Genomic DNA, 18,716 nt, shown 5'->3' on the forward strand with positions numbered 1-18,716 from the left:
CGTAACTAAAACCGCTGGTGTTGTATTTTTCTTGTGTCTTACTGAGCTAACAACCCCGCCATCACACCACATTTCTGAGACTGGACTGTTCCGGACCAATTCACCGGACCCAGCGACAGCTAGTCTCAAAGTATGCTCCACATATCCAATTTTTTATATTATAATTAATATGTTGTATTACAATTAGTATAAAAGATAAATCTAAATCACAACTATGTATTTCTTTATTTTATTACCTAGCAAAATTAAGAAGTAGGTTATTTTTGGATTGTTTTTGTATTATATATTTACAGTTTATGCGTTTTATTATTACTTAATGTGATATTTTTCAGTACTTTAATCTATCAATTAATGGCTGTCTCACCATTACCATAATACTCCTCTGAAACGGTTTGATCGATTTTTATGAAATTTTATATGCATATTCAGTAGTTCTGAGAATCGGCTACTATCTAAGGTTATATGCTGTGCGATAAGTGGTTCCGGAGTTATGGCCTCTTAAATGCACGTTATTAGTACCATAGTATTCTAGCACGCACGATATTCAACAATTATTGTTTTGACATGGATAGATATATACACTCTATGTGATTATTTTTTATTATTTGTTTCCGTGGCACGCGCGTCTATGGCATTAAAAGTTACGTTTCACGACAAATGTTTTTTTTGTCTTTTTTTTTAACTGGAAAAACATTTCTTATTTCGATAATTCTCACCAAAATAAGTAGTATAAAAAGAGCGGTTCTGAAACCTACTCCCTAGTAACTACTCCTTTCACGTACATGCGCGGCCTCCCCCCACCTACCCATCCATCATAACCTCACCAAACATCTATAGTATTACGTACGTACACCACCATACCATCTCCCCTCCCCTCACCCCCCCCCCCCCCCCCCGCACATAAAAATATATATATTTATATCTTGAATAATTTTGAAATAAATAAATAAAATAATCTATGATCGTTTAAATACATATGATCTGAATATTACATAAGAATGAATAATATTCTTAACCTTAAGTTAAATTATACTATAAGTGAAAGTGAACAACTTTTAATTACTATTTAATGATCTAGTAGTATACAAAACTATTAAACCTATTTCATCACAATATTTTAGGTATAAATAAAGCAGAGCTAAGCGTATGATATCGTTAGTAGTGATACGAACACTTAACCATCAAGTTGTTATTCTATCTCTATACTTAAAATAATTTTTACAGTGTTTAAAAATTAAATTTACAAGTGTTTCTGAACATAGCTGGTTCAATCATAGATAATATGGTTATATACAAGAAAACCTTTACATATATTCCACCAACACCACCTTCAGAACTCATCGATTCTACTAATTATATGTTAAACTTCGTGAAACGTAAGTTTATACATATTGGGATTGATCCTAGTGATATGTTCAGAGTGGTAGTGCATATAATAACTCCATCACGTTATGTTCATATTTCAACCAAGTTTCTAAAGCAGATATTTTCACTGATGGGTAATATCCTATCATTTATTCTAGAGCAACCGGGGAAATATAAAAGAACTATATTTCTCGAGACAGAGAATTTCAAATTATCTAGTATGATGTATAGCGGTGAAAACAACTTAGTAATAGAGTCTAAGATACATGATGGATGTCGAATTCTTTTAAATCGTGCAGAACTCATAAGACTACAATATCTAGAATGGTGTATTTTTGAAACAGTTATACGAAAATCAGCTATTACGCGACCAATCGTCTTAAAACAATTTGAAATATTTACCGAGTATCTCGATAGAGAACTTAGCAAAATGGAATCGTCACCAAAAACGAGTGAAGAAATGATTATATTTATTAAAAATATACGTGACGAACATATTATCACAAACAGTCCTAAACATGAAGTTAATTTCATCACTCAACTCAAAATGTTTGCATGCACACAATTAGCAGAACATTCAATACAACGATGGAATAGGGAAATGTCACCAGAGGTATGTTAAAAATATATTTATACCTCTTATAAAAATAATAATAAATTAATTATTTTTAGCTATTTAATGGAAATACGACTTCACCAACCTCATCAACAAACATCGTGGTAGACAACACATCTGATACACAAAATGAGGAGGGGGTGTTTTCAAAGCAAAGGTAATTTATGAAATAATAATAAAATATACAATTGTTTTATATTTTATATACTTTTTCAGCCATACGATTCAATTCACAATCTACTTCAGTCATTCGATGTTAACGATGATCCTGATTTTTACAACATGCAATATACACCTCCCCAACATCAATCAACATACGCTATATTCCCAAAACCATTAATTGGGATAAAAAGAGAAAACTCGTTTCAATAGTTGTAATGAATTAACAATTTATGTGAAATAAAAAGATATGATATATAATATTATACATGTTTTCATTTATTAAAATAATATTAAGTTTTACAATCGATATTTACAATGTTCTTACTTCAGATACGTGAAGTTGGCACTACAAAGTACTCAAAACTTTTCAAAAACATTCCAACAATTCCTAATCGGACTTGTTGGACGTTGTTGGACATTTGTTGGAATTTGTTGGAAATGTTTAGAAAAGTTACGAGACTTTGAAGTTTGTAGTGCCAAGTACACGACCAACACTATACAAAGTGATCAAAACTTTTCGAAAACATTCCAACAACTTCCACTAGGACTTGTTGGACGTTGTTGGACATTTGTTGGAATTTGTCGGACAATATTAAAAGCCCTACAATATAAACAAAATATAGTGTTGGAACTTGGCATCACATATAACACTTATAAATAAAAAAAATCATATCAAATTAATTTTGGTGCTCGCACTCCCAAATAACCATATTTTATCGATATCACTGATAAAATGTATTAGTGCTACATTAAACTAATAGGTAGAATTGTTTTTACTTCCCTAAAATTATGTCTATAAATAATTTAAATACATTTATTAAAGAACTATCCATATCAAATTCTTACTTCAAGTATTATTATTGTTAAATCAAGTATATATACAGGGTGATTCTTTTATCAAACAACACTTATTATTTAAAAAAGTATTGACTTTTTTCAAAATATTTTTTTACATAATTTCAAGTTGTTAAAAACCAACGCTTTTATTAAAAAATTATATTTTTAAATATTTTTTATCCTTATAATTTTTTAAGTTTTTTACTTTTTTGAATGGCAACATAGTTTTTTAATTTCATGTTCCAAAGCAGAATATTTTTCTAAAAATTTTGATACATAAAAATCGAATTTAGGACGAGTAATTTATGAGTTATAAGTATTTAAATTTTAGACAAACGGAGCAATGGACAAACATTTTGCGTGGTTACCACTCCACTTTGCCAATCTAAACTTTAAATACCTATAACTCATAAACTACTAGTGCTAAATTCGAAATTTTAACGTAATAATTAATAAAAAAAATAGCTTTATTAATTTATAAAATTTTAAGTATAGGTTACCATTTGAAAATCAAAAGTTGATAGTGGTTTATCTAATAAATATAAGGGTGAAAAATATAAAAAAAATAAACAATTCAAGAAGAGTGTAAATCTACAATTTTGAAAAAAAAAATTTGAAAGAAGTCAATACATTTTTAAATAATGAGTGTTGTTTGATAGAAAAATTCAACCTGTATATTCATAGGCGCCCGCAGGGAAGGGCAAGCTGGGGCATTTGCCCCCCTGGCTTTTTCAAAATATTTTTATTAATTGAATGTTTTAAGATAAATATTACTATATACTAAACAACAAATTTAAATTATAAAATAAGTTGTAATATAATAAAATATAATATCATTGTATAAGAAAAACGATTCTGAATGGAGGTGATATGTCAGTCTAGGTATATGAACAACAATATTTAAAAAAAAAATTGAATTACACATTTTTTAGACTTTTCGGTTACAATATGAATTATTTATGAGGATCTTTGTTTTAAATTTTCAACCCTTAGTTATAAAAACCTAACATTTTATAATTTTTTATTTACAATGATTTATAATTTTCGAGATTTTGATAAATGTTGTCAAAATTTGAAATTTAAATGCTTATAAAAAAAAAACTGAGCCTATGTATTTTCAATATTTTTCAACTGCTATGCTATCAATATATCTGGAACCTTGTAATTTTCAGACTTTTTGGCCGACCAAATAAAATTTTATTGACAATTATAAAAAAAAAAAAAAAAAATAGAAAACTGAAAATGTCTGTAAACAGCTCAAAACAAAAATCAAAATGTTTTCAAAATTTTATGGTGTATGGGAAAATGAAAATATAAACATTCAGTACAATTTTCATGCATCTACAATTATTCGTTTTTGAATAACAACCAAATGAGAAAACCTATTTGGTCAAAAACTGGTTTTGCTTAAAAATTTCCGTTTTTCTGTCATTTTTTTTTTTGTTTTTCTTGGTTTTTTTTGAAAACTGTTGGAAAATGTTTACTTTTGACGTCTTTAATGCACCAAGGATATTCACTTTTACATCAGAAAACTCCCCCAAAGTTTGAAATTGAAGCATTATTTCGAGTAGTTATGCTGTACACAGACACACACAAAAAAAAAAACACATCAAAAATTATTTTTTTATTCACTCGATACTAGGTATTCCCACTCTGCAGAGAGTCAACTGTCAATAAAAAATATCCGAAATAAGTACATCTGAGCAAATTTTTTTATAGGTATTTTAAATAAATACATACCCATTATCAGAACTATAAATTGTTTGTATAAAAGTATAATATTATGATAAAACCCTAGGCTGTCTCCCATCAGAATCGTTTTTTGTATGGACGAGGTCCGTTCGACTCCTATACCATACGCCAGAGCTAGCTCCAGTTTTTACGTACCAATGGTTCACAGGAAAAATAATAAATCATTGGGAGTTTGTACTTCAAAATTAATTAGAGATATAGTTAAATGGTCAATAGTAGGTATATGGTTAGTATATATGGTAGTTTGAGAAATTTTTTATTTTTCAATAGACTAAAATAGGTTTGTTGGACGATTTCTAAAAGTCACTGGGAGTGCGAGCACCAAAATTAATTTGATATGATTTTTTTTTATTTATAAGTGTTATATGTGATGCCAAATTCCAACACTATATTTTGTTTATATTGTAGGGCTTTTAATATTGTCCGACAAATTCCAACAAATGTCCAACAACGTCCAACAAGTCCTAGTGGAAGTTGTTGGAATGTTTTCGAAAAGTTTTGATCACTTTGTATAGTGTTGGTCGTGTACTTGGCACTACAAACTTCAAAGTCTCGTAACTTTTCTAAACTTTTCCAACAAATTCCAACAAATGTCCAACAACGTCCAACAAGTCCTAGTAGGAGTTGTTGGAATGTTTTCGAAAAGTTTTGAGTACTTTGTAGTGTTGGACATGTACTTGGCACTACAAACTTCAAAGTCTCGTAACTTTTCTAAACTTTTCCAACAAATTCCAACAAATGTCCAACAACGTCCAACAAGTCCGAGTTGGAGTTGTTGGAATGTTTTTGAAAAGTTTTGAGTACTTTGTAGTGTTGGACATGTACTTGGCAATACAAACTTCAAAGACTCGTAACTTTTCTAAACTTTTCCAACAAATTCCAACAAATGTCCAACAACGTCCAACAAGTCCGAGTAGGAATTGTTGGAATGTTTTTGAAAAGTTTTGAGTACTTTGTAGTGCCAACTTCACGTACCTTCTTACTTCTCCATTAAATGGATTATAAGTTATAATTTGATCATGTAATATTAAACAATATGCTGAAGTAGATGCGGGAAACACTTCTTCGGTTTCCATCTTAATTCTTAGATCGACAGTCGAAGTTTTCACGTTATCATTTTGTCTGCTCATATCAACAACTATAATTGGTGATCGTTTTTTGAAATCAGACTGAGTTAATAGTGGGGTGACATTATCACGACCATAGTAGGATTTCTGGAACTCTGCATATGCACGGTATAAAGTAGCCATATTGTTCTTAGTAAAATCACTTTGAAGATATTCGTAGGGGAATACTTCAGAATTTAAATAAACCTTCAATTTTTTTATTTTACAGTGATCAAAATATGACATTGCTTTACTATACTATTTTTCCTAACAGTCAAAACCCCAATTATAACATATCGTGGTTTTTCCAATTTGTTAGATGTTTTTACTTTCCATGAATGCGAAGTGTTTTGAGGTAGAAATGGGTATTCACACAACTCCCACGATCTAAATGCACATTTAAGAGGCTTCTGATGGTTCACTACTTTCAACAACTGTATTTTTTCTTTATCACTGACCTTGACTATAGGCATTTTCCACAATATTTTAGTGATATTTATTTTAACGTCTTTTAGCTTAGGTACGTCAGCGACAACCTCATTATTTTTATACTGCTTTACCGCATTTATATCTAACGACGCTCTATTTAGTATAAGTTGTTGATTACAGTTTATTAAAATACGTTTATAGTCTTCACAAAACCCAAACAGATCTTTAAGATTAATGCAACCGTTAAACACACCACTCTCGATAAAATCTTTATTAACATTTTTAATATCATCATCCCAAGCAGCGTTATAGTGTGAAACAATGTCTGATTTATTATACGAGCAATATCCTTTCAATGTTGAACTTATACCGGGGTTAACGAGTTTCTGAATTTGAATCCCGTTCAGTTCATATTTCATTTCAGAGAAAAGAAATGCTAGTCCATTGTTTATAAATCGAATATCATCTATAAAATCAACAGGTTTGGTTACTGTCCCCTCTATGTAGATGTAACTTTCACACGGTAGAGTATACGAATCTGTGTTATGTAAAGCAATACGCACTTCGTCATTATTAGAAAGGGCAGATGTTGAATAAGGTTGGAAAGAATGATAATCAATTTGAGTTATCCTACAATCATCAACATATCCAGCTGATATGTTCAAATACATATCATCCATATTAAACAGCGTTTAGTGATTGTAGAAAAGCTAAATTTTCAGCTGTTAGACCACCTCCCACTTTAGAGTATTTAAATTTATTTTTATATTTTTTCTTCAGAGTTGTTGACTTGATAATGTCACAACAACGACTAGCAGGTTTTTCGTATACTCGAGTATTTATATTATAAAACTGTAAACCCATTTTATCATAAGTCTTTGATTAATAATCGTATTGATACTGGTTCTCCACGTAGATCAATTAACTCGTTATCCTGATTTTTTAAAGTTATCTCTGCATGCGTTATAGATGAACAATTGATAGAATAAAAAACCAAATGTGTTGGAATCTCTATAACTTTATAGCCTGGAGGTACATTTGGATAGAACTCGTTTATTGTATGACACTGCTTCCCGTTCTTAAATGAGCCCGCAACCAGGTTTGATTTGATATATATACACTATACAGTTTGTTTTGGTTATATTAACCAACATACCTGATTGATGTCTAACATTAGCATCATATATACGTTTTTCGAAACCCAACAACTCACCTATATTATTAGGCATGGATAAATCTATAGATACATTACATAACATTTCACATTTTAACGTGTTATTATTCCCCTTTAACTCGAAAGATATCTTAGAATCAGCTAGCATATGCTTTATTACCGCCTCGATTTCGCTCAACTCATAAGAGCCCGTAGGTAATGAGTAGACGATATGTGTTGTTTTCTCACTTTTCCCCTCGTAATATATGAAGCCAATTTGATTACACTTCTCGTTTATATTAGGAATAGAATTATTTGTCTGAAAGCCCAACAGACAAATCTTAGCATTTTTACTGACTTATATTGGTGGAAAAAAGTCACAAGACAATTCACTAGAGTTACCGCTTAACGTTATAGTGTACATGATAAAAATTTTAGACAGAGATGACCACAGTATGTTGTATTATATTTCTTATGTCTATCGTAATTATATTCGATATTACAATCGTTGAAATATTTCTGTAATTTTAGTGGTGGAGGTAAATTTCCAAAGCTATCGTAATATTTAACTTGTTTTTCGATTTTTCTATACGCTACCCAATGAGTTCCGCCACCCTTCTCATCATCCAGATTAACTATAGCCGACTCTCGATGTTTATAGTGTAAAGGCCACTTGTCTCTGGAAAATACTCCAATGAAATGAGGTATTGTCAACAAGTCAATGTATTTTATAATCTCATAATCATACAAAGCTCTATCGGGTAACGTATCAATTAGTTTTTTACAGCTTTCTTGGATTTCTTCACCGACCCACCTTTATATGGTGTAAGGTATAAACCTTTACCTTTTACGATTTTATAAGAACCCCCCTTGTACGGTGTGAGATATAAGCCCTTACCTAAATGAATAGACCTGTTTTTATCAGATTTTAAATCATTCACGACTTTTACTATATTCCCAATATCACTGGTAAGCGCACCTAATGCGCTTAAACCAGCAAATATAGGTATTAAAGGTAAAACACCACCCTTTTTAGGAATCGGTATAATCCTAGGAGTTTTAGTTTTCTGAGTTTTCGATTTTTTAGCCGCTGTCAGACAAGTTCTTATTAATTTAGCTATATTCTTTTCTTTCATTTTATTCTTGATTGAGTTTTTAGCGGCCGAAACCATTTGTTTAAATCCACAGCCTACTCCCATCTTACGTTTGACTTTCATAGCTGTAGTAACCAACCAGGATGCAGCTTTCTCCTTAATACCACTGTTTTTAGATTTAAACACCTCCCAAGCCTGATTTTCTAATATTTCATCGGCCTTGTGTCTATCACCTAGTGAATTACTTCTATCATAGGCGATATCATGAGCTCTAGCCAACTCGTCTAGACTGTTTACACCTCGATCACCGCGTGCCAATCTCTCTTTTAATTTAGTACCAGGAGTGGCCGGCAAATCTGGAAATAATTATATTTGAAATTAGGATTGATTTAATAATTTAGTGTAGTGACTTACCTATAACCTGGTAAATGTAATTCTACAGGTAAATGGTTTATTACCGAGTTAACGAGGCCCGAACCTTTATTGTTCTTTCGTTTACGAATGCGAGACATCGTGTGACGTTATCATAGACAGTGCATCTGTATTTATAGAGAACAATATTGTAATTGAAAATGCGTTTTATCGAGCAAGAGAAAAAATTTCGAATTTATAATATTGATACCCCCGATACAATTCAATTTAGACATGGTGATCTATTCCCAAATACGATACGCTCTCTAGTATTGGGGAGTTCAGGCTGCGGTAAGACGAATTTGATATACTTTCTACTAGTCGATGAAAACGGACTCCGATTTGAAAACATTTACATATACTCTAAGACCTTGGAACAACCGAAATATAAATTACTGAAACGTATAATGGGCGGTATAGATGGGGTTAACATTTTCACATTTTTCGAGAATGATAAAGTCATCACACCTGAAAAAGTATTACCAAACTCTATATTTATCATGGATGATGTTATCGGAGAACAGCAGAGCGTTATAAGGGAATATTTTTCCAGAGGGAGACACAATAAAGTAGATATATTCTATCTAGCTCAGAGTTATTCAAAAGTGCCTAAACAGTTGATACGTGATAACGCTAATTTAATAGTATTGTTCAAACAAGACGAAACTAATTTATAACATGTATATAACGAACACTGTTCCGGTGATATGTCATATATTCAATTCAAACAGTTTTGCGTATAGGTTGTGTAAATATAGTAATTTGTAAAGATAGTGAACGTGATAGCGGACGTTATCGATTCGGTTTTGATACCTATGTGGTTATATAAGTTAATGTTTATAATAAAAAATATCATTTAAAACGGAGTCATGAAGGAGCATAGTAATATATTAGAGGAGTTGATACGGGCTAAGGAAAGTATAAAACGTAAATATACTACGTTGAAAACTGGTGAAGCTAATGTTCAACAATTAATGACACAGACGTTCAAACCCATTATAGATCCTTTGACTAAAATTTCGAATACACGTGATTTATACAATAATCAAACTAGGGGAGAAATTTTTGGAATAGATTCTAAAATTATTAATACCGATGAGGGTAATGATGATAACTATCGGTTAGAGGTTGAAAATTGGTTTCAATCGAGGGATATAGATAAAACATTTGGTCTGAAAAAAATTGCAAACAATGATATCACCTTGGGTGATAAAGAAGTGAAATTCGCTCAAAACGTGATAATCATCGATGAGGTTACTTATCCGACAACCTCGGGTATTATTCAGTTATTATTTCTGAAAAATCCACTTGTTTATACTGATAAAGATTTGAAGGTATATAAATCGATATTAATTCAAACGTCAGCGCATTTAACTGCAGATGGTTTAAAAATTAGGAATACTACTTGTAGAAAATATAAAAATATTATAATTAAATTATTCCCCACTACTGGTGGTGGTGGTGGTGGTGGTGGTGCTGGGCTGTCTATGAAAGTACAGAAAAATAACTTAGTGTATTGGGATAACCCAAACGAGTTGGTCGATAGACTCCGATTACTTCTAGCGTCGAAATCAGCTGGCAATACAGGTGTTTCCAATGAAATAATAACTATTTTCGAGGAATTACACGAGGTCGGGATAATTAAACGAATTCCAAATGTCTAAATGTGAAATTGCTATTGAACTACACAAACCATCACGGAGAAATTTCACGAGACGTAGAGTTAACATATATGGAAAAAATGACTTGTGGCAAGCTGACTTGGTTGAAATGATACCATATTCGAAGAAAAACAAAGGTTATAAATATATTTTATGTGTGATTGATTGTTTTACTAAATTTGCATGGGCTCTACCATTGAGGACGAAAACGGGTAAAGAAGTCACTAGTGTTATGTCTAAAATATTACGCGAACGATCGCCAAAAGTTCTACAATTGGATAACGGAAAAGAATTTTATAACAAGGTATTCGACGAGTTGATGGCTAAATATGACATACACAAATATTCTACATACAGTGTCATGAAAGCATGTATCGTTGAACGTTTCAATCGTACGCTAAAAGAAAAAATGTTTAGAGAGTTTACCGCGCGAGGCTTTCACGAATGGATTTCTATTTTACCGACATTGCTGTTAGAATATAATAATTGCAGACACAGAACTATTGGCATGACACCGGTGCAAGCGGATTCCAACCCACTTGTAGTGGAGATAAAACAGCGTGAAATTAATAATGTGAGAACAAAATTTAAAGTGGGTGATAACGTGCAGATTAGCACTCAAAAAGGGGTGTTTACAAAAGGTTATTTACCAAACTGGTCTACGGAAATATTTGAAATTATTAAAATCAATAAAACATCACCCGTTACTTATCAGCTGCAAGATTATATGGGGAAACCGATTGCCGGATGTTTTTATTCCGAAGAAATACATAAGACTAATCACCGAAATTAATATTTAATCGAAAAAATTATACGTAGAAAGGGTGATCGAGTGTTTGTCAAGTGGTTGGGCTTTGACGCGATACATAATAACTGGTTAAAAGCTAGTGACCTTAAACCGTGAAAACTCATTTCAGTAGTTTAATACATTTCATATGAATAAGATGTATATTGATTATGGATATTTTCAATAACTCGGTGGACGGACGTAGAGAAAATACCGTTTCCCACCTCCAGTCGAGTAACAAAACAATTGTATATGATGTAAAGCTACTGCAATCGGAAATAGTTAGCCTGAAAAACATTATTTCAACTCATCAAGAACAAGCTAGTATACAGCGAAATAATAAGTCTCTATTGGACTCCGAAAGTCGTATTTCAGAACTATTCGGTAATTATTCAGAGGCCACTACATTGATCGGTATTACCAGGGAAGACGTTATTCGTGTAATCGAAACAATTAGTCATATAACTAAGGAATTCGAGGAAAATTCTCTCTCAGATCACGGGTTGTTTATTGCACAGCTACACACACGTTTGCAGACTGTCGAGAAAAGTTATGTTAAAAAAAGTTAATTACACTTGAACGAATAGGATCTGAGCTGTACTAGCGCTACCTACTACTATTAAAATATATTATCGCGATATGTGTTAAATTCATGATATCAGGAAACAATTTCAGTTGACCACCTCTATACACCGCAATCGCGTTTGCTAGTCCTCACACTAACAATGTCGTCATCGTCGTCGTCGTCGTCGTTGTCAGCTATCGTAGACATTCAGTGCGTTCTCACGGTTGACAATAAATATATGATAAAAGAAATGTCCGTAGTAGACACAGAATCGTGGGCGAGTCAACACTGGATTTTCAAGAATTCAAACTCCAAACAAATGGCTTGAACGTAATTATCATCAACTGTCTCTGGAATACGATGATGTCGAGTACGAGGAACTCGGTCGGATATTGAATTCACTGAAGTTCGACTGTATTTATGTGAAGGGTGAGCAGAAAAAACAACTTCTTATGGACTATATCCCACACGTCGCGCTCGTCAACATCGAGGACTTGGGATGCCCTCGATTGGATCAAATATGTGGTGGTGGTGATATGAGTCTACCCTGCTCTGTATTTTTCACATGGAATTCAATCCTAAACAATGTACATTTTATAAGGTTTTCGCTATACGTAAATGGTTTGTAAATAATTCTTAAAAGTCTAATACATAAGATGGGGCATGACATGCTCAGCAAGGTCACTCTCAGCATTTGCACCAACTCAGCAAGGATTTAGTTTAATATTATTATATATATATATACTAAGATGTTTAACTATATATATATATATTTTATTTAATAAACATAATACTATTATATTAGAATTCATTTTTTTAAATTTTTTCTTATTACTATTACTAAAATACATTTGTTTACATATGTTAGATGGTTAACATCTATAAAGTATGATTAAAAACTATATTTATATACATATATTTACTAAGAATTTACAACTTAATATTTATGTATAAATTCCACCCGGAGCAGCAAATCAGTCTGTCAAAATCACTTCATCCAATGTATCGATTTCCCTATAAAAAAAAAAAAAAAATGTATAAATATAAGTAAAATACAATAACATTTTATATAATTTATTTTTAAATTTACTTTATAGAGTAATGTCCATGAGCCAAGGTGTGGATTTTGTCTTCTAGGATAACTCTCTTATCATCAAAGTTATTCAGTGTTAATTTGTTTGTTTTGATCGTCATCAACTGATGTTTGAATGAGCGGATGGAAACATTTTCTCTTTTGACATCCATCTCCTCACCAAACAAACACTTTTTGTAGTTGTTGAACGTCATATGGTTATCGACGACATGCTTTCTGATCCCTTTCTCTTTGATTTTCTCCTTTCCAGCCAAAATGAATGAATACGATTTGGCTCTAAACGCGCAGAACTCAGTCATTATAGCACCCTTGGTCTCGTTAGAAAAAAGACCTGGAATCTTATTACGCTCTGCTATATAGCAAGGGTGATCTTTCGGTAGGTCAGATGTATCCATTCGATCCAACATATTCGGGTTGATGGTCAAGTCTCTGTAAAAATCACTCGTGTTGATCTGATACACTAGAGAATCTAAAATAATATATATATTAATTAGTACATTTATACATATCGGTTTTTATATATTTATTTACCTGTATTGGTGTACATTAGCTTAATATTATCTTAATATTGTTATTTCATAACGTTATAATGATAATCATACATCAGTGTTTTACTGATGTCTAATACTGAAAAACCTATAAAAATTTTAAAATATTAAAATAAATGTTTTTTTGAAAATGAAGAGTTAATATTAATTACCAATATAGATAGGTTTGCTGAATTCAATAATCTTATTTTCTAGTGACACAGAACTCAAATTTTCAGTGTATGATGTACAATGTTTAAATGTGCTTTTATTTATAAGCTTTTGTAAACTCCTGTCATTGGATACCAATTCCATTTGTATCCTTTTCCTCATACTCTCCATTGTCTTATCTGTACAGATAGATAAATGTCATAAAGTTTATAAAGGTTTATCTATATGTTAACATACCAAACACAGCGTTATTCATGAGTTTAAAAAACTCCCTCTCAAAATCATTCGTAGCGTTTTTCCGCATCTCAGTATTCAAATTAATGTATTCAGCTAACCAAGGGGATTGATCGAATTGAACAACTCTATGGACCTATAATGTATGTAGATATGTTATAAATGTTAAACAAATTAACATAAAATATTTACTTTTTCCACTATCAACCTGTTTGCTATAGCCTGCTGAAGATTACGATAGTGTATTATGTAATTTTTTTTCCTCTCGAATGTCGCCATCAGTTTCTTTACCTTCGATCCTACAGGTATCCCGTTTTGGGGGAGAAATGGTAAGTCATTATGATCGTTATGTAAGTGTTCAGGACAGGACACATCCACCTCGTATATCCGACCTATAGGAGAAGTCTCATCCAAATCATTGAGTCCATCCAACTCTGGTTTAACCCATTTAAAATTAGTATAAGGCATATTTTGCGACATCGCCCAACCGTTCAGGTTATTACCTAAAATAATATAAATAATATAATAGCCTTGAGAAAAATAAATGTATACTTACAATCCTGATACACCAACCACAAATCTTCCTTCGAATCATCATAATCGGATACCTTTTCGTTATTCGCTTTAGCATAACGCATACTTGCCTGCACCAATCCACCTCGTATACCTATAAAAAATAAAATTTTATTATTTATTTATTTTTAATAACAAATTAAGTTTAATACCAACCATTTTCAAACATCAACATCATATCATAATCCGTCAGCAGTTCCAGCTTCATTGATTTGTATTTAAGCATACAGTCAAATGAAAACTCTGGAGCTGTGTAATAGTATGCAGGATCTAAGTTGTAAGCTTTAATGCACACATCACGGAAATTTTCGAAAATATCAGCCAGTAGCAGCTCATCAATTTTTAAATACAAATCCGAATACTCGCCAATCGTTTTGCGACCAAAATGTTTCCACACTTTCAACGCGTGCTCGTATTCTTTATCTTCAACCACTGACTCAGTCAGGATACTGTAGAATTCGACTTTATCCGGTAACACATTTTCATTAAGCTTACTCCACTCGTCCGTATATTCGTAAGGGTAGACACCCTTACGAGTTACGAGGTTCATATCATCGGTGGAAAAATGCTTCCCCGTCTCACAGAATTTAGAAAAGTCAGGAGTTAGCAAATTTTTAGCGAGCGTTGAAAGTTTTGAAGCCATAAATCTGCATGTGTCTATGAATCTGATTGTGAAGGTATTTGAAACGTATTTGGAGAAGGAAATAAACTTCTCCTCGCTGTTGGGTATAACCGTAATCCTCTGAGTATCATATCCTAACTCTGTAACTATGAAATGAGCATCATAATTCGAAAGGTTATGTAGGAACATGGGACAAAAACAGGTGTTTGTAGTTTCTGGTTACACGTATTGCAAAGAGCCTGTCGATATTTTCCTGAAAGGTGGGAGTGGTCAGCTGTTTTTCGATGTTCTATCTCATGAGGTGGTGTAAACTTTATACAGCACAAATTACAGTGTGTCGCCACCTCATGGACCGCTCTGTCGTGTGCACTCATATTTATCATTACATTTGTTTTCAACAACTTTTCTATCTTTAACGATATTTCAGTGACTATTTCGATGAAACGTCCAGCTACATCACCACGTTCCTCACTACCACGATAAATAATCGGTTTAGTTGGTATGTCATGTTCTTCAAGCAGACTTAATGGAACGTCATTGGAAGCCTTGACGAAAATACCGAAACTCATAGGCTCATGTTTATCAATTATTTCTGTGTTTTTCCCCTTCTTTTCACCATCAGCCTTCAATAGTAGCGCTTCAAAGTCAGCATATATCACGATCGGATGTCGCTGTGTGTTTCTCCACGCATCAAACTCTAGACAATCCCCTTCTTTCGGCATAACTGGTAGTATCGGTTTATGTGAACCACATATCAACTTATGTTAGTCTAACGCAGTCTGTCCACTCAATTGATATTTTCGAGGTCTGTCATCAAAACTCGTAAAACATCGTTTACAAAATAATAATTTACCCTCATATCTAGTTTTTTGAGATCGAATGAGTCTTGAAAAATTAGATATGTATATGTAATGTGTATTATCGTTTTCCGTCACTAATAATAGATCCAAGTGATCTCGTTTTTCTTCATCTACAACTCTAAGTGGGAAAACCTCATATGTTGGGAACTTTTTCGGTGGTTGAAATTGTTTTTCAATACCAAAAATATTAATGGAGACTAATGGATTGTTTTTTTCGAATGTTTTTATATCAGATAACGGTGTTGGAAATGAGATACTATCGAAATTATATTTATCCTCGTGTTTGTAATAATTTTCACCAATACAATATTTCGGTTGCTCCGTCACATGCTTAGCTAATATAACCCACTTGAAGCATTGTTGATCCGTATTTTGTGGATTGATTGTACCCCTTTTTCTATCGATACTATCTGGTAAGGATATATAAGATGATCCAGACATTGGTGTATATTTATACACTCCTAATAATAATCCATCTATAGATTCTAGCGTGAATCCACTTCCTCTGCCCGTATAAGTTTCTTCTGCCATTAATAATTTTGTAAACGATTCTTAAACAAGTGCTGATATATCTGACTCTCTAAACAACTCGACTGCAGATGTTTTGAATGCGCGATTTTCTGAGGAATTTTCCACACGTGGTCTATTATAAGTGGCTTCTAGTTTTAAATTAAATTTGATAGCGTTTTTCATAACATGTGTTTCTAGTATATTGATTAGATCGGATTTCAATGATTTTAGAAATATATTATAATTTTGAATATTATCGATATTTTTAGCGTAATACCATACGATTTTACGGTTTGCTGATGTTGAAATTTCTATAAGACCTAGGGATCTAACCAGTTCCATACGCACTTTTTTCGCCTTAACTGCTGAAGTAGAATTAGCGGTGGAAATGCGTTTACCGTTGACTGTAGTCGTATAAGAATCTTTAAGAAAAAAAAAAAAAATATATATATATATATTAGCTTATACTCTATCAATGATATTAAAGTTATACAAATGTATACAAATAATTAAAACGAATATTATCCTATACCTATAGTATTAAAATAAAGCTATCACAATATAATAATCTATACATTTTGGAAACTGATTAACTCTGTTCATGTTATTCAAATATAGTTAAGACTGTATAAAAATATTTGAATTTTAAAAACTAACACTAACTTAATATTATATTAAAACAAAATTATTACTCAACAACGATATAAAATCCTTATATTCCGTCTATACCTATAAGTTAATATTCTGTTTATGGTATTAGAATAAAAATAACTTTACATTACTTTGCTAATGTCTATGTTTTATAGTATTAAAATAAAAATATTACTATATAACAATCTACACATTTCGGAAACTAATTAACTTATACTCTGTTCATGTTATTAAAGTATAACTAAATCCTTAAGTTAATTTCAGTCTGTGATATTAAAAATAAAACTAACCTTGTATAGTTTCATCCAAATCCACGTTTTCAAATTCCATAAGTAACTCCTTACACTCATCATCATTATTCAACGTACTACATACATTTTGAATAGTATGACACTGGTTTGATGGTTCTCCCTGCGTGTTTGATACTTTTGTTTGCGGAGTTGACTTTATAATATTTTTGCGAGGTGGATGATTGTTAGTTATATCTAATTATTGAAGATATATTTGTTAAAAAATAATTATTTAATAAAATAATATAATATATATATAATATACATACTATGAACATTTTTGTTGTGTCTATTGAGATTTGATTTTTTATCGAATGATTTACTAAATATAGTACACGAAAAACGAACACCATCATGCTTCTTTTGGTGAGCAAACAAATTATCTTTTCGTGTAAAGGTTGATACACACTGATCATATTTAAACATTATGAAATTTATAAAGTATAAATAAAATAAAGGAATAATATTAATTATATTTATACTAGGTATAATATCCACTTAGAATAAAACAGTAAGTACTAATGCTTAATATAATAAACACTTGGAAATAAATACTATAAATATTTAAAGAGGGTGTGATAACTGTTTGTGTGTACTAGAGTATAAGACTGGAGACGTACTGACTGGCTAGTGACACTTGTGGGTCTAGACGGTTATAGATTTGTGATATATTTTAGCGGTGGTAACATTTTAATTTAAGCCATAGATTACTAAAATATTATTTAGTAATTTACTATGTTAAATTATTGTTTCACATAATATTTTCAATTATTTTGGGATACATTTAAAGCATTAAAATAATAGCTACTGATGAGATCTTAAACATACCAACTTTCTATACATAATAGTTATACTTATAGCTATCTAAAGTATTTTCATACATAAGTGTTAAGTATCATGAGTTCATATACGTACCTACTTAATGTTTATTTTAACATACGTTATATGAAGAAATAAGAAAGTTGTTGCTAAACAGACTATTAGTTATTCATTTATTATGTTTATGTTATATTATTGTTGTGTGAAATGATATCTCAACATACTGTCTATAATGATGTATATAATTATTACTAAATGGTTATTATCATGCTAAGAATTATTTAATGATTATAGTATAACATATTATATAATATATATTTATTCAGAGTATATTATTCTATTACACATTTACACATATTTTTATTTCAAATAAAAATATAATATTTAGTATATGTATTATTAAATATATCTCAACAAATTGTGGTAAA

The 18,716-nt window shown here is 31.4% G+C and overlaps 3 protein-coding genes and 1 pseudogene across 3 annotated transcripts; 1 reads left to right on the forward strand and 3 right to left on the reverse strand.

Annotated features, from left to right (window-relative positions):
* The first annotated feature begins 1,282 nt into the window (after positions 1 to 1,282).
* LOC149056742 (uncharacterized) lies at positions 1,283 to 2,332 on the forward strand. Its single transcript, XM_089223162.1, has 3 exons — positions 1,283 to 1,978; positions 2,038 to 2,138; positions 2,198 to 2,332. Exons 1-3 carry the CDS (start codon positions 1,283 to 1,285, stop codon positions 2,319 to 2,321), a joined length of 921 nt encoding a protein of 306 aa, XP_089079288.1. The 3' UTR covers positions 2,322 to 2,332.
* Positions 2,333 to 2,930: 598 nt separating this feature from the next.
* On the reverse strand, positions 2,931 to 6,947 carry LOC149056743 (uncharacterized). Its single transcript, XM_089223163.1, has 3 exons — positions 6,168 to 6,947; positions 5,716 to 6,045; positions 2,931 to 2,936 (listed from the first exon to the last, which is right to left on the reverse strand). The coding sequence occupies exons 1-3, from the start codon at positions 6,945 to 6,947 to the stop codon at positions 2,931 to 2,933; spliced, it is 1,116 nt and encodes a 371-aa protein (XP_089079289.1).
* A 5,965-nt stretch (positions 6,948 to 12,912) lies between these two features.
* Positions 12,913 to 15,086, reverse strand: LOC107171751 (uncharacterized). Its single transcript, XM_089223164.1, has 7 exons — positions 14,693 to 15,086; positions 14,520 to 14,630; positions 14,156 to 14,466; positions 13,967 to 14,099; positions 13,732 to 13,908; positions 13,029 to 13,500; positions 12,913 to 12,952 (listed from the first exon to the last, which is right to left on the reverse strand). The coding sequence occupies exons 1-7, from the start codon at positions 15,084 to 15,086 to the stop codon at positions 12,913 to 12,915; spliced, it is 1,638 nt and encodes a 545-aa protein (XP_089079290.1).
* A 48-nt stretch (positions 15,087 to 15,134) lies between these two features.
* Positions 15,135 to 17,895, reverse strand: LOC149056744 (uncharacterized; annotated as a pseudogene).
* Positions 17,896 to 18,716: the final 821 nt, after the last annotated feature.

The sequence above is a fragment of the Diuraphis noxia genome, unplaced genomic scaffold (assembly GCF_037042655.1).
Source record: "Diuraphis noxia isolate RWA-SAM2 unplaced genomic scaffold, SU_Dnox_SAM2 contig0003, whole genome shotgun sequence".
Lineage (NCBI taxonomy): Eukaryota > Metazoa > Arthropoda > Insecta > Hemiptera > Aphididae > Diuraphis > Diuraphis noxia.